At 35.0% G+C, this 14,487-nt stretch overlaps 1 protein-coding gene across 3 annotated transcripts in view; it reads left to right on the forward strand.

The window, feature by feature from the left end:
* The window catches only part of LOC122796246 (nebulette-like), a 1,283,698-nt gene that overhangs the window by 307,615 nt on the left and 961,596 nt on the right, over positions 1 to 14,487 (forward strand). For all 3 annotated transcript variants that reach the window (XM_044064567.1, XM_044064568.1, XM_044064569.1), the window contains exon 6: positions 4,364 to 4,465. In XM_044064567.1, the coding sequence (XP_043920502.1) occupies positions 4,364 to 4,465 (102 nt within the window). The remainder of the gene's footprint in view (positions 1 to 4,363; positions 4,466 to 14,487) is intronic.

The following is a 14,487-nucleotide window of genomic DNA, read 5'->3' on the forward strand; positions in this document are numbered from 1 at the left end:
TCCATTCCCATCCTCACCTAGCAGGAGGTTTTGCTGGTACATATTAGCATATTTTATTGGTAACTGTTTGATTGTCATTTATTTTTTGTAGTTTCATTACTTTATTTTCTAGAGAAGACATATGGATCAGTCTCCAAATTTTGTGTTGGCTGTCCTCATATCCTTGTTGCATATTGCAATTATAAGAAAAAGGCCAGAAACAACAAAAGTAACATTGAGTAATACTAGAGTAATTCTACTCACTGATTCTTTTTAACTAATTACATCCAAGTGACGCCTCCAGGTGCATTTGCAGCTAACTCCGACTGACGCCTCTAGGTGTCAAATATTGCTTGCTCATATTTACATCAATAATTCCAAAACCATGCTATGTGCAAGCTTTTAAAAGATGCCATCTTAAAGCTTTCACAATAGCAAGCTCAACTACATTAATATTTGACCTCTGTCTAATGTAAATAAAGGGTCTATATTAGAAGACCGGACTTTCAAAATTTTGAATGTTCTAATATCGACCCGTTTTCAGCGAATGCTGAAAATATCAAAGAAACAGAAACCCAAATTTTTCCCGAGGGAAAGAATTTGGTTGTCCGTTTCTGTTGCTTCGATATTTTCAGCTCTGTGGTGGAAAGTTACGGGTTGGGTTCAGGTATGTGTGCGATTTTGTGGACATGAGGGTTAGAGTGGGGTAGGTGAGTTAAGGTTAGGGCGCAGGTCAGGTAAGTGTGCGATGGTGTGGACGTGAGGGTTAGGGCGGGGTAGGTGAGTTAGGGTTAGGGCACGGGTGAGGTGACTGTGTGATAGTGACGGACCTTAGGGTTAGGGTTTGGGTTAAGGTAAGTGGATAGTTAGTGGTGTATGTATAGTTTAGTGTAGGGTTAGGTGCAAGAGTTTAGGTGTATGTGTGTGGATTGCTGTTTGTTTGATGTGCTTGTGTTGTGTGTAGGTGTTTTGGAACAGTGAATTTTTTTCCCTAGGAAAAAATTTGCTGTTCTATATGTTCGCTGTTTTAAATTTTCGATTAATAGGGTTCGATATTAGAACACTCGAAATTTTGAAAGTTTGGTGTTCTAATATAGACCCATAAATAAATAGATATTAACTGTTATTTTTATGATATGAATTTATATAGATATAATTTTCAGTTTACCTTCATATGATCGCAAGTGGTTTGTGCGATCATGTATAACATTGACCCATATGAGCGAATTTCAGAACGTGTTCACTGCACTATGTCGAAACTCACTATGTGGAATCCGTATATTGAACAGATATTTGAATGGCAAATTGCAATCGCAATTCAGACATTCGAACATCTGTGAAGTGATATTCTGGATTTTTGCAGGTATGCTTTCGCTCAGTTGTTTGTCACACAAACCATCTGTGACCTTATGAAGGTAAACCATAATTTTCACATTTTTTCTAAATATCTCAACAACCAAGTAACTTAGACAAAACTCCTTAGTCTCATATAAAAGCTTGGCACACATAAAATGTCCGTCAAGACTCGTAAATGTAAGAAATACTTTTAATAAATTACTTACAAGTTGGTAAGCACTTTCACCAAGTAAACATTGGCTTCATCAGACCATAATGATAATAAAACACTCAGTCATACACTTTATATAGTCATATGATCAACTAAACAATTCAAATTCACCAGTAGCATGTTCTATATCAGTATTTATTTACATACAATAATTGCTTTCAATTGCTTTTTAGATTGTATCACATATTAAAGAGAAGCTCCCTTTTCAATACATATGCTAGAATCTAAAAGATACATCTAAACACAGCGCCTTCTAAATTGAACCAAGCCGACTGGCAAAACATGTTCTATCTTGGTAATCTCCTCTTATCAAGTACCGGTTTAATTGAAACCGTACTATTTAAACCTGATCCTTTGTCAGCTCTTAGTTTAAGGATCCATCTAAGTTCAGCTTCACTAGTCCTGTTTTCAATATTACCCATTCTAGGTCCTATTTGCAACACTTGTATAACTTTAAACCTAACTTTTTTTTCTTATGGGGAGGTACCTCAGAGGATTTACAGCAATTTGTTCTGAAATTGCATGAATCTAACACATTTTTGAGATTCACATATAAGTGGTCATGCAAATCTATGGAATTCCTAGATGTATTAATAAATAAATGTTCAGATTGTACACTGACCACCAGTTTGTTTAGAAAGAAGTGCTATAGAAATGCAGTACTTCATAGGAAGAGTATGCACCCTAGAAGGGTATTTAACAATATAATAAAAGGTCAAGGCATGAGTGTTTCCAGGTTACACAATGTTGATCTGGACTATAAGGGTGGTTGTGAAACTCTTAGAGAGTCTCTGAGGCATATAAGTTATAGGGATAGTGAGGTGAACCCTATTTTGATAGATGTTGATTCTATGAGGAAGGGGCAAGCTAAACCATATTTTTCTTCCACTCATGACCTGGCTGCAGCTATAGGAGGAAGTGAGAGGCTGCATAATTCTAAGAAAGAGTTAAAGTTTCCATGGCATATACAAGCGATGTTGACTCAGTCAAAAAAGTGTTTCAGAACAACTGGCATCTTTTAATGATGGGTGATAAAATCAAAAGAGTGGTGGGGGGCAATCCCATGTTTGGATATAGGAATTGTAAGTTGCTTAAAATGATGCTATGTTATCCAGATAAAGGCAAGATGGTATCTGACAAACAATATGGGACATACCCATGTGGCTCCTGTAATTTTTATGGTCTGATAGTGATAACACTTTCATGCTTACAGATTTTAATAGAAGGCATACATTTAATGTAAGGGCAACCTGTACTACGAAGCATTTAGTGTACTTAGCACAGTGTGAATGTTGTAAAAAATGTTATGTTGGGAAGACAGATTGTACTTTCAAAGAACGTATAAGGGAACATTTATATAGTATTAGCTGAACTTAGATGGATCCTTAAACTAAGAGCTGACAGAGGATCAGATTTAAATTGTACAGTTTCAACTAAATGGTACTTGATAAGAGGAGATTACCAAGACAGAACATGTTTTGCCAGTCGGCTTGGTTCAATTTAGAAGGCACTGTGTTTAGATTAACTTCCAGATTGTAGCATATGTATTGAAAAGGGAGGTTCTCCTTTAATATGTGATGTCATCTAAAAAGCAATTGAAAGCAATTAATGTATGTAAATGAATGCTGATGTAGAACATGCTACTGGTGAATTTGAATTGTTTTAATTGATCATATGACTATATAAAGTATATGACTGTGTGTTTTATTATCATTACGGGCTGATGAAGCCAGTGTTTACTTGTTGAAAGCGCTTACTGACTTGCAAGTATTTTATTAAAAGTATTTCATACATTTACGAGCCTTGGTGGATATTTTATGCGTGCCGTGCTTCTTGCTGCAATACTGTGTTTTGTTTTACTTGGAATTTTATATATTGCTAGCTGGTTTACTTGTTGGGTGATCGTGTACATTACTCATATAAAAGCTCTCGGCTAGATGAATAAATTGCTGCTGACAGTATGTGTGTAACTTGAGCGGTTGCTGAGATATTGTAAGTTGTTTATAAAATATTACAAATGTAATAGTTACTGTGTTTATTGTGACTTATAAAATTCAGTTTAAGACCTAGAACCTAAAGAATACTACCACTATAAAAATAGTTTGTGCTGAAGCGCTTGCCATTTATACTACTTTCATAATCCGTATGGTTCTAGAGATATGAGCATTTGTTTGAAATGTGAGGACATAATTTAATTCTGTCAAAAGGCTTAGGCTCCACCCATTGGAAGTTACAGTGCAAACTTCCTGATCTCCATTGGAGTGAATGAATTAATATACTTCCAAAATCAGGTATTGAATTAAGTTGGTCATAACTGCCCAGACTTGATTGTCCATTTTTAAATCCTGCTTTTTCAGTTAATGGAAATAATCCCTGTACCATTGCAAACAACAAAACATAATATAAACGGGAGCAGTATAATACCAACCTTAAAAACTAATCATTGGGAGGTCATTTATTTTCCTTAGTTATTATGAACAGAAAGTCCATGAAAGCAGCAGAATGCAAAATGAAGAGGAGCACTATAATGCCTGAATTGACTTGGCTGTCGCAAAGTAGTTTATTAAGTTTATTTCAATCAGAAATTCCATTGCTCCACTCAGTAAAAGTGGTGCACATTGAGATATATAGGTAGTATTTTTGTAGTGCCTTAAAGAAACGTCCCAAAGGAAAAGCAGTTGATGTGGTGGATATATTTATAAAGTCAATTCATAAACCTGTTTTTGATGTTGTTTGAGAGATATTTGTCCAGTAATCCTGGATATAACAGCATACATTTCCAAAAACTGCATGTATATTTTTTGTCATTGCTGACAGGTACTCTACAAGAAAGGCATGGAGAACGTGCACAGATACACAGAGGTAATTGACAGGCCAGACATCAAGAAGGCTACAGAGACAACAAGATTCATAAGTGATGTAATCATTTTTTAATTCTTTCTATATATATTGTATCTAATTGTATCTGTTTTTCATTTAACTATATGATCTAAATGTTTATTAGAAGACAAATATGCACTGCATTAGCTCAGACAGATTTGCAGCTATACTGTTGATTCTGCATTTACTAGAAATAAGAATGAACAGCATAAGCTTAGATATGTATTTCTCAGATTATCTCCATATGCAATTAATAATATATCTCAGATAATAATGCTAATATTACTAATATGTTTTAATATGTAAAAGACTTTGCATGGTCATATGCATTTGGAATCCTACTCCATGGTACCACTAAAATGGCAGCTACTCAGTTATACAGCTGTAAGCAACTAAAAATAAATCATATTTGGATCTGTATGTTTCTAATTAGCAATTATGATTACTAAAATATGGAATGCACTGACTACACTCTGAAAGTGGTAAAACTATAAGTGTGTTATATTCCTTTCTGATGTCTTAAAACTACATGCGAAAGTTATTTAGTCTCATGTTGCAACATACAGAGTACAGTTAAAGCTGTGATTTGCATGGTGGCATGAAGGGTGTGGCAGCTTTTATGGCTAAAACCCACCTTGCATTATAAAGAACTATAATGAGGTCACTAATCATAACTCTGGTTTTTGTGTGTTCTTAAAGTAGATTCACAGATTCACCTTGAGAGCTTCTCTTCTGAGTTGAATTTCTTAGAATCATAGCAAATTGGTTATGGCTGGCAATCTGTTTTATATTCTTCTGTTATTATAGCTTAACCATATTCATATGCCCAAGGCAAATGAAGTAAAATTCATTTTCAGCTGCAGACCTGAAGTATAACTTGTTTTCTTGTGTGAAATTGTAAACATCAAACTCCTCTAACTATGACGTTTAGCCGAAATCTTCTAAATTTGCATTTTCATATACCTGACCGGCAAACGTTATTTCATGTTTTTGTTTTAGCAGCTTTGAAAGCAGTATTCTTTTAATTTCTTTGTTAATGCTACAGCCTAATAAAATCTTTTGTAAATAGCAAAAATAGTTCATCCTTTTTTTTAATAACTGTAAGGAATTTTTCTTTTATAAGTGACTTTTTTATATTGCTTATTTTAAATTTTTGGTGGTTTATCACTATTGTTAAATATTCGTAATAAAAATTGTTTAAATTTAATGCAGGCAGATTGCATATATAAATATTTCTCACTTAATAAGGACTTACTAATTCACATATCTGAAAGTCAGTTTCTAAATTAAGTGCACTGAACAGTAGTCACTAAGTGTGATAGCCAATATATATAGATTAAGTCACTGAAATTCAGAAAACACTGATTTATCTATGCCACTGAAGCCTTCTCTTCACTATAATATTCTTTTAATTAGGTCTGTAACTATACCTCTTTAAATTATAGTAACGTCACATTAAATTCAGTGTTTCTGCAAACAAGGGGTCTATATCAGCTCGTCGAACGTTTATTTGATAGAATAACTAATCATTGAACCCTACATGTTGAAGTTCCAATGCAGTGAACTACCTTATTCAATTAAATAAACATTTAACGAAGTGATAGACTCATAAGCTGCGCAATTTATAAAATGGGATGTTGGAATATGTAGTAACAGAAGAATTTTCATGCATCAAAACATATATTTTGGAATACTTCATGAATTATATATACTAATATTATCTCTTAATGTATGAAAGACTGACGTGATGTTTTTGGTACAACATTGGTTTTTGTCTCTTGCAAACAGTTATTGAAAAACATTTTGACTAGGCTTAATTGTAACTCAAGGTGTAGGAAGATACTGTTTACTCTTGTTCTGGCAATTTTAAGATGGCCTTGGAAAAGAATCAAGTTTCTAACAAAGGATTCATGGGGACTTTGAATATTCCAGTTTGCAAAAATTATTCTTGGTAAAGTTTTTAGTTGCAAAACATATAAGTAAAAAAAAGATAAGATTTTCTTTAATAACGAGTGTAGGGGCATATGTTATCTCAGTAATATTTTAAAATACATATGACACAAAGAAATGTGTAATGAAGATGATGTATATCTTACAAGACAGAAAGCTAGTACAACTTAAACATCAGAAGGATGTAAGATGTATGTCAAATAGCACAACGCACATAGCACTAGATATGTAAGCTACAGATCTCAGGGACTCTGCGATTGTCTATTGGAATTGCTTACAGTTATCATATTGTTTGCATGTAGGGTAGAAAGGTGGCTATCACTGCTTTTACCATTTCTGTTTTGTTGGTTAATGTTTTCATTTATTACACTCATTCTTTAGCAACTATATGTCAGAAAACAATTAGATTATTTTTTGAAAATGGTACTTTGTGAGCTATTTTCATAATCTGTATACTAGTTAATGACAATCATTAGTATATTTTCTTTTTATTCAAATCAAGTGGCATTTGTTCATTTTTTTTTTTAATCGTTACAGTTAACCTATAAAATGTGATGCATGCTCTTTACATATTTATTGTTTACTGTATAATTATATCACTGGGTATCATGAAGTGCTTTGTGCAGACATAATATAATGACCAGTATACTGAATAACAGTCAGTACAATATTTTAGTATGTACTGTCTTCCAAGTATCTAAAGGATGTTTCCCAAATGAGGTTAAATAATCCTTCAGCAGACAAATTAGAAGGAATTTCCTTCTTAATTAAAGTTTCAGTCATAAATCGCTGATGCATCAGCATTTATATTTTAGGCATTTATTATCTAGACAACTAAACTGATGTGAAGACCTGTTTCTGTAATAATACGAGCACACAGGCAAATACAAAGATGCAAAGGCACGTGCAAAAAATCAGAAATTGCAAGACAAGTAAGTCAAAAGACCAATTGATCTTTGCCTGTAACCCACCCTCATAATGCAGCAAATGTTTCTGAAAGGGTAAACAAGTCAGGTCAATAGAATGATTCATCAGTACAGTAACTGCTTATTCAGGGACATATGACTTGATGATAAGACACATGTCACTAAACTGTGGCATAAGATTTGCAAATATCAACAATGAAAACACTATTTTAAGCACTGCATATTAACTATGTACATCCATTAACTGGTTACATTTAATTTATAGTGCAAAGCAGCAGCTAGCTCCGTGTCGATCTTCAGTGCAATGGAATCAGATAACCACTCTTGACAAAGAAAACACTATCAGAATTGCACATTCATAAGATCTCTTAGTTAATTCGCCTTTGTAAAACCATTAAATATCATTCATTTTAGTAGGAGAGTTAATAAAGCTTGGTACAAGTGATTCTCAGCATAGTATTAGGTAAAGCCTGTGAAGAGATCTTTATAGTAGCAGCAATGCACCTTACAAGTAAAAGCCTTTTTTAATATTTCTTTAAAACAAACATATTTTTCAGTGTTCCTGTCAGATTCTGTTCTTATTCCATCATGGAACCACTACAAAAGCTGAACAAGAATCTTTATTTTATATAACCAGCTTTTTTTCTTGGTTAGCTGAAGACAAAAGAAACTTAAGGAATGTGTACCTGTACAGGCAGTTTATATAACAATTAAATAAACTGCCTATACAGGTACATATTCCTTAAGTTTCTTTTGTCTGCAGCTAACCAAGAATAAAAAGCTGGTTATGTAAGAGTTTCAGTTATACTATAAAAATGAAATGAAGAAAGACCTCAGGGACTGTTTTGGTAATTACATATTTGACCAGCACAGAGAAAAAAATATAATCATGAAACCATTGATTATGTGCTTTCCTCAAATCATGATAGTAATATGAAATAAATGGATTGTAACCACTCAAGCAATGTTTTCCAATAAGTCCTTAAGCAAGACTTTAAAAAAATCTGCAAAATCTTAAACTGTAATGTTCACTACTCCCACACATACACAAATACTCACAGACAGACACACACGTGTGCACACACACACACACACACACACACACACACACACACACACATACAGGTACTCATACAAACCAGTAAATCTATCTATTTATCTAGGTCTTACTGTAATGCTAAGTAGTTAGCATTTGAGTGTATGCAGGCATGCACAAGCACACACACACACACACACACACACACACACACACACACACACACACACACACACACACACACACACACACACACACACACCAGTAAATCTATATATTTATCTAGGTCTTACTCTAATGCTAAGCAGTAAGCATTTGAGTGCATGCAAGCATGCACAAATGCACACACACACACACACACACACACACACACACACACACACACACACACACACACACACACACATGCCGATGCACACACCATTAACTCTATCACCTTACTTAGCCCTTACTCCTACTCTAACCCACATACACCTGCCTGCATTCCCACCCTAAACCAATTACCTTACACACAATTCAAATTTCCTGCTATTTATAAATACATTTGCACTCTTTCCATACCTGAACACACCACTGAATAAATTTCTATTTGACAGTGTGTCCAACATCCAAATAATAATAAATAGATCACGGTGACTCAATGGTAAGAATTATGCCTCCCAGCTCCAAGGCTGGGTGCTCAAGCCTGATTTGTATCCACTGTACATGTGAAGTTTCTATATCCTGTCCATGCTGTCCTGGATTTTCTACTGGTATTTTAGTTTCTTCACATCTTTTAAAATATATCAGAACTGACTAGATACACTAACTTGATCTCACATATATAGGATTTGAGGTTAACAAATATTAAAAAAATAACATAATTCCGTCTAAATTGTTGGTTTAACAATCAAAATGCTTCTTATCACATTCATTCTACAACCTTTCAGCTGACTACAGGAAATATTTCTAGCAAGAGGTGTTAGATTTAATGAACATATACACTGAATGAGTTATAAACAGAATGTGAAAAATTCAAAGATATAATGCTGATCAGATTGTCAAAACGTAAATTCAAAAAAAATTTTAAAAATGTGTCCATTTCAAGGATGGATTATTACTGAGCCCTTCTCATTTCTGAGAAGCAGTATTCCATGTAATCATTCTTATAACCTCACAAATATCTTGTTAGCACCTGTTTTTGAATCTGATGAAGTTCCAGAATAATAAAAGGAATGAAAGTGCTCATTTTATATCTTACTGTTGGATGGCACATGATTTTGATTTTTTTCTTTTTTCTAGATTGATTGGCCCCAAAAGGTAGTGGATCAGTTGGACAGGAAAACAAGAAAAATGCTTCATGCTTAACAAATGATTTATAAAAATCAGTGTATACCAAGATTATATATTCTTCACTGTGAAGTAGGTATGGGCATCCTCAAAATTGATTTATATATATATATATATATATATATATATATATATATATATATATATATATATATATATATATATATCAAATCATAGGGTTGCATACATATCTGCTGACTTCACCAGATGCAAACATAGTGAAAGTTTTAAAACATTTGAAGAAGTCTAAGATAACTTTCCTGCTTACTTTATCAGAAGCATATTAGTGTCAAGCAGAAATGGAAATCAAACCAGAAGTAGACAAAAATAATGGAGCACCAAAAGAAAGAATATAAAGAGAAGGCAAGAAATTTAGAAATGGCATAGATACAGCTTTAAGTACATAAAAAATCCTAGAACAACATCATGTTGATCAGGATGTGATGCAGGAATGGTTAATGAGAGGCTAATTTAAACTAAAAGATGAGAGGTTAATATTGATGGCCCAGGATAGTGGATTACATACATGTTGGTTTACAAAGTCTATTGAACATGTGTGAGAAACAGACAAATACAGGTTCTGTAAAACAGAATTGGAAACAGTTGCACATCTTGTTGTTGGGTGTGATATACTAATGGCAGGAGGCCAGTATACTGAAAGGCATAATAATGTAGCAAGATTGTTACATTGTGGATTATGCAAGCATTACAATATAGAAGTAGTTGAGAAGCATTGGAAACATGAGCCACAAAGCATTACAGAGAATGATGAAGTTTATATCTCATGGCATCACCCATTACCAACAGTTCAGAAATTAGATGTGAGAAAACCAGATATAGTGAAAAGATGACAAAAGTATCATTGATCATCGAAATTGCTATAGCCAGTGACTGCAGTACCTTATGTACAGAATGACACAAAGTCATAAAATGCCAGGATTTGCAGGATCTTCAGACAGTTTCAATAGTAGTAGGAGCAATGGGTTTCATAAAAATAATTTGCAGTTGTATTTAGATACACTACTGATACACGTAACACCATATGAATTACAGAAGGAGTCAAGTCTGGGCACATGCTGCAAAGAGGACTTTTGGCTAACATCAAAGACTAAAACAATTCTGATTTATTGGTAAGAGGGGATAAGCATATAAAGTGACCTGGGCTCTGGAAAATGATAGGACATTAAAGGTCTACGCTTATATACTCAGAAAAAAAGAGAAGAAATGAAGACATCTAATATGAGTAGACATAGCAAACAAAGTGGATTCAATTGGATTTATTCATTTATATAACATTCATCCTTGAGGAGAGAGAATTAGCAGGAGCTGAGAAGAGTAACTAGGGGGTTCTGGAATCCTGAGAGTGAGTAATCAGATACTGTATGAAAGAGTCCATCCAGGAAATGTTGCTGTTTCTGTGCAAGTAGAGCATGACCTATATTATAAGTCAAATCACTGACATATGATCTAAGTGGTAAAAACTGGATAAAGACAGTAGAGGCAAAGAAAGTCTCCACTAAGTTCTAAAATGTGTATGCATACCAGGCTTCTCTTTATAGTAGCAAATTCCAGTGGAATGGGTTGGGAGGGTGGCCTACAGGTTAAGGTGTTTACCTTACAAACACAAGGTGCAGGGTTTGAGTCTCACAAGAGATAATTGGCTAAGCTTAAAATGGCTCGCAAGGGCAGTTAGCTTAGTACTAATCTATGAACCTATGAGTTGCAGTAAGGTCTGTAACAAAGCTTGAGACATCTATTCTGATGACAGCAATTGGAGGGCTCCCTAAGGTACTCTGATGCTATAGTAGCTACTGTCTGCATGCTTAGGAAAGCTTTACAAGAATATTAAAACTGTCTTTTAATCACCTGGACATTAAGTATCCACTCAAGAGTTTGATAGCATTGCAAATTAAATTAATGTTAGGCCTAAATTCAATAAAAGAAAAGCTGAGAAGTTGTGACAATGTGAGAGGCTCAGAGGTGAAGACTTTGAGAAAGAATATTCAGGACTTTTGGAAATTAAGGAACAGCTCTGAATGTATCTGTCTATTTTACTTCATATGAAGATCTGGAGCTGTGACTGAAACAATTATATTACTCGTAATTTATGAGGATAAATATGAGAAAGGGATTTATAACAAAGACTAAGATAGTTGGATAACAGAAGGTATCACAGCTAGGGATCATATATGTGAAATAGAATAAACAGCTTGGGATCATATATGTGAAATAAAATCAATTAAAACAATCACAAGTATGTGATGTTAAAACTTGAACATGTTGTAAATAATATCAGTTTGCCTTCCTCACAATGGAATGCTTAAAAACTATTGCAATCAATTGTTCTTTCTGTGTTTAAATAAGCAGACAGAATGTAAAAAAATTCCTTGTTTGGAGTGGATGAATATCATAAAAGGGGAAATAGGAGTGATCTATAGGTAAGGACAAGCCTACCGTAAGTTAGAAGAATACACTCTATGTGGCAAGGAGCAGAAAGATGAACTCTTAGTTAAGAGGAACAGTAGGAAGTGATACAGAATAAGGCCTGGGGTATTACAAAATAGAGCTTGATTTGAATCCAGCATACACGGGTCCTCCATGTATGATATCTTGATCCATATAAAGTGAAAACTATAGAGATGAGTGATAAATGAACAGTACATGCTGAGGGTGTGAAGAAAGTAGAGTTGATACTATTGTTATGCACTGGGCTTGTCCAAGAGTCAAAGTTAGAAGAAAACTAAGAGCAACAGGACTTTTTTTTTTTTTTTTTAATATGATTTTTCTTGGGAATTTTGAACTTTAAGATAAAATGATAGACAAAATTCCTGGTTTATAAAACCATTGATATTAACTAGTGTTGGGAAAAGGCTATTTGTGAAAGAATGTAAAACAAATTACTAATTACAACAGTTAATTTAATTAATTATACTCCTTAATATAAAACAGGTACTTGTGAATATAAACAAAAGACTCTCCCCGGGATTCAGCAAACTTCCATGCAAGAATAGCTTATTCTTGCATGGAAGGGGCCATTCCCATGCATCATGGCAGCATGCGATGCATATTCATGAAGGCATGCTGCCGTGCTGTAAAACAGACACGGTTTTGTGTACGAGTGCAGGGGGTGTGTCTGAGAGCAGTATTTTCACAATACACATGTCCCCTGCACACCAGAATTGCCATACAGCAATTTAAATAGAGTGAGAATGCTTATAACACCCCCAACCCATCAGGGTAAGAAATTTGGACAAACCCATAAGGGACAATCATCCCTACAAACCAGAAAGCTAATAGAGTAACAGGTTTAGCATTAGCATGAATTTTCATCTGGGTATGAAGCATACAACGCAGACCTCTCAACCCGTCAGAATAAGGAATCGGGACAAAGCCATAAGGGACAGTCATCCCTAAAAAGCCAGAAAATTCATAGAATAACAGGTTTAGCATTAGCATGGATATTCTGAATGGTACAAAGTAAAAAACACAACAAATACATTTTTTTTTCACATATGCAATAAAGTTTAAGCATAGCTGCGTGGGTGTGCCTGTTGCTTAGCTATGCTTAGCCCAGCTGAAATGGCACGATAAGTTAAATAGCAATAGACATTCAGCATAAACATAAGTGCAATAGTGTAGTGGTTAGAGTGTATACCTTACCTGTAGTCCTTCATGGTTCAAGCCTCACCAAAGCCATTGCCATGTTGTATGTGTAAACATTACAATTTTAATTTTTTTGTATATTTATGTAGGAAGTAACTTATTTTTTCTCAGCTAGAGTAGTGTCTTAGGCCCAGATGTGAGGTGTCAGTGTAATAAAGTAGTGAAACCCCATATAAACACAAGTGCCGCATACAGTATAGTCACACAAGAATAAATGTAATTACAGCACATTGGGGGATGTCAGGGAAGGTAAATAAATCTATACTATGTAATGAATGATGAAGCAATCCGATACAGGTGGTAGTCCAATAAAATAAAACATAAGCAATGCTAAGCATTGCACAGCTATGCTGACTGGGTGTAAGCACTGTGTACATATAAATACTAAGCAATGAGTAGCTGAGATAAGTGGATTTGCCAATTGATAAGCAATGCTGAACCTGCCCCTTTAAGCTCTGCCAACCATAACTTGGCAGGTTTCCCCGTAGCTTAGCTTAGCTCAACATTTTCAAAACCATCCAATCACAGCAAAGGGTGAGAACTTAGCCGTATTAAATCCCCACAAGTGGGAATACAGCTCATAACTGGTTGTAGCGCTCCACTGTAGGCAGTATGGCAGGTGTTGGAGAGGGCATGTGCTTTTGGGCGCAGTGTTGGGGCATACAGGAATACAAGGTCATGGTAGGACTCGTGGTAAAAAACATGATATGAGACTGCTGCAACAGCAGTACCAGGGCTCCCAATGTAAAGCGGAAGCCTGGGAAAGTCTCACCTATGATCTCACCAGTGCCACTGGTATCCTTCGGACTGGTGAGCAGGTCTGGCACCACTATGCCAACTTGAAATGGAAGAAAACTGAGCTCTTGGAACAGTGGGCCCAAGAAGCAAGAGAGAGGGGAGATGTCCCAGCAGTGTGTAAGTATTCATAGCAATAACTATTTACCAAAGTCTAGCCTATGTATGTGATGGCTAGTTATGCTTAAATGTTTCTCTCTTTTCATTACAGCTCCAGCTGAGTGGGCTGTGAACCAGGAAGCCCATGCCAGTAGGTTACAATGGCGGTGTCACGAGGCTGGTGAGTAACAATCCTGCTTGTAGTAGTCATACCAAATAAATATAAAGGAGTACAATGTCACCTGGCAGTATAAAAAATGTGT

The sequence above is a fragment of the Protopterus annectens genome, chromosome 3.part0 (genome assembly GCF_019279795.1).
Source record: "Protopterus annectens isolate FY-2018-M chromosome 3.part0, PAN1.0, whole genome shotgun sequence".
NCBI classification, from domain to species: Eukaryota; Metazoa; Chordata; order Ceratodontiformes; family Protopteridae; genus Protopterus; species Protopterus annectens.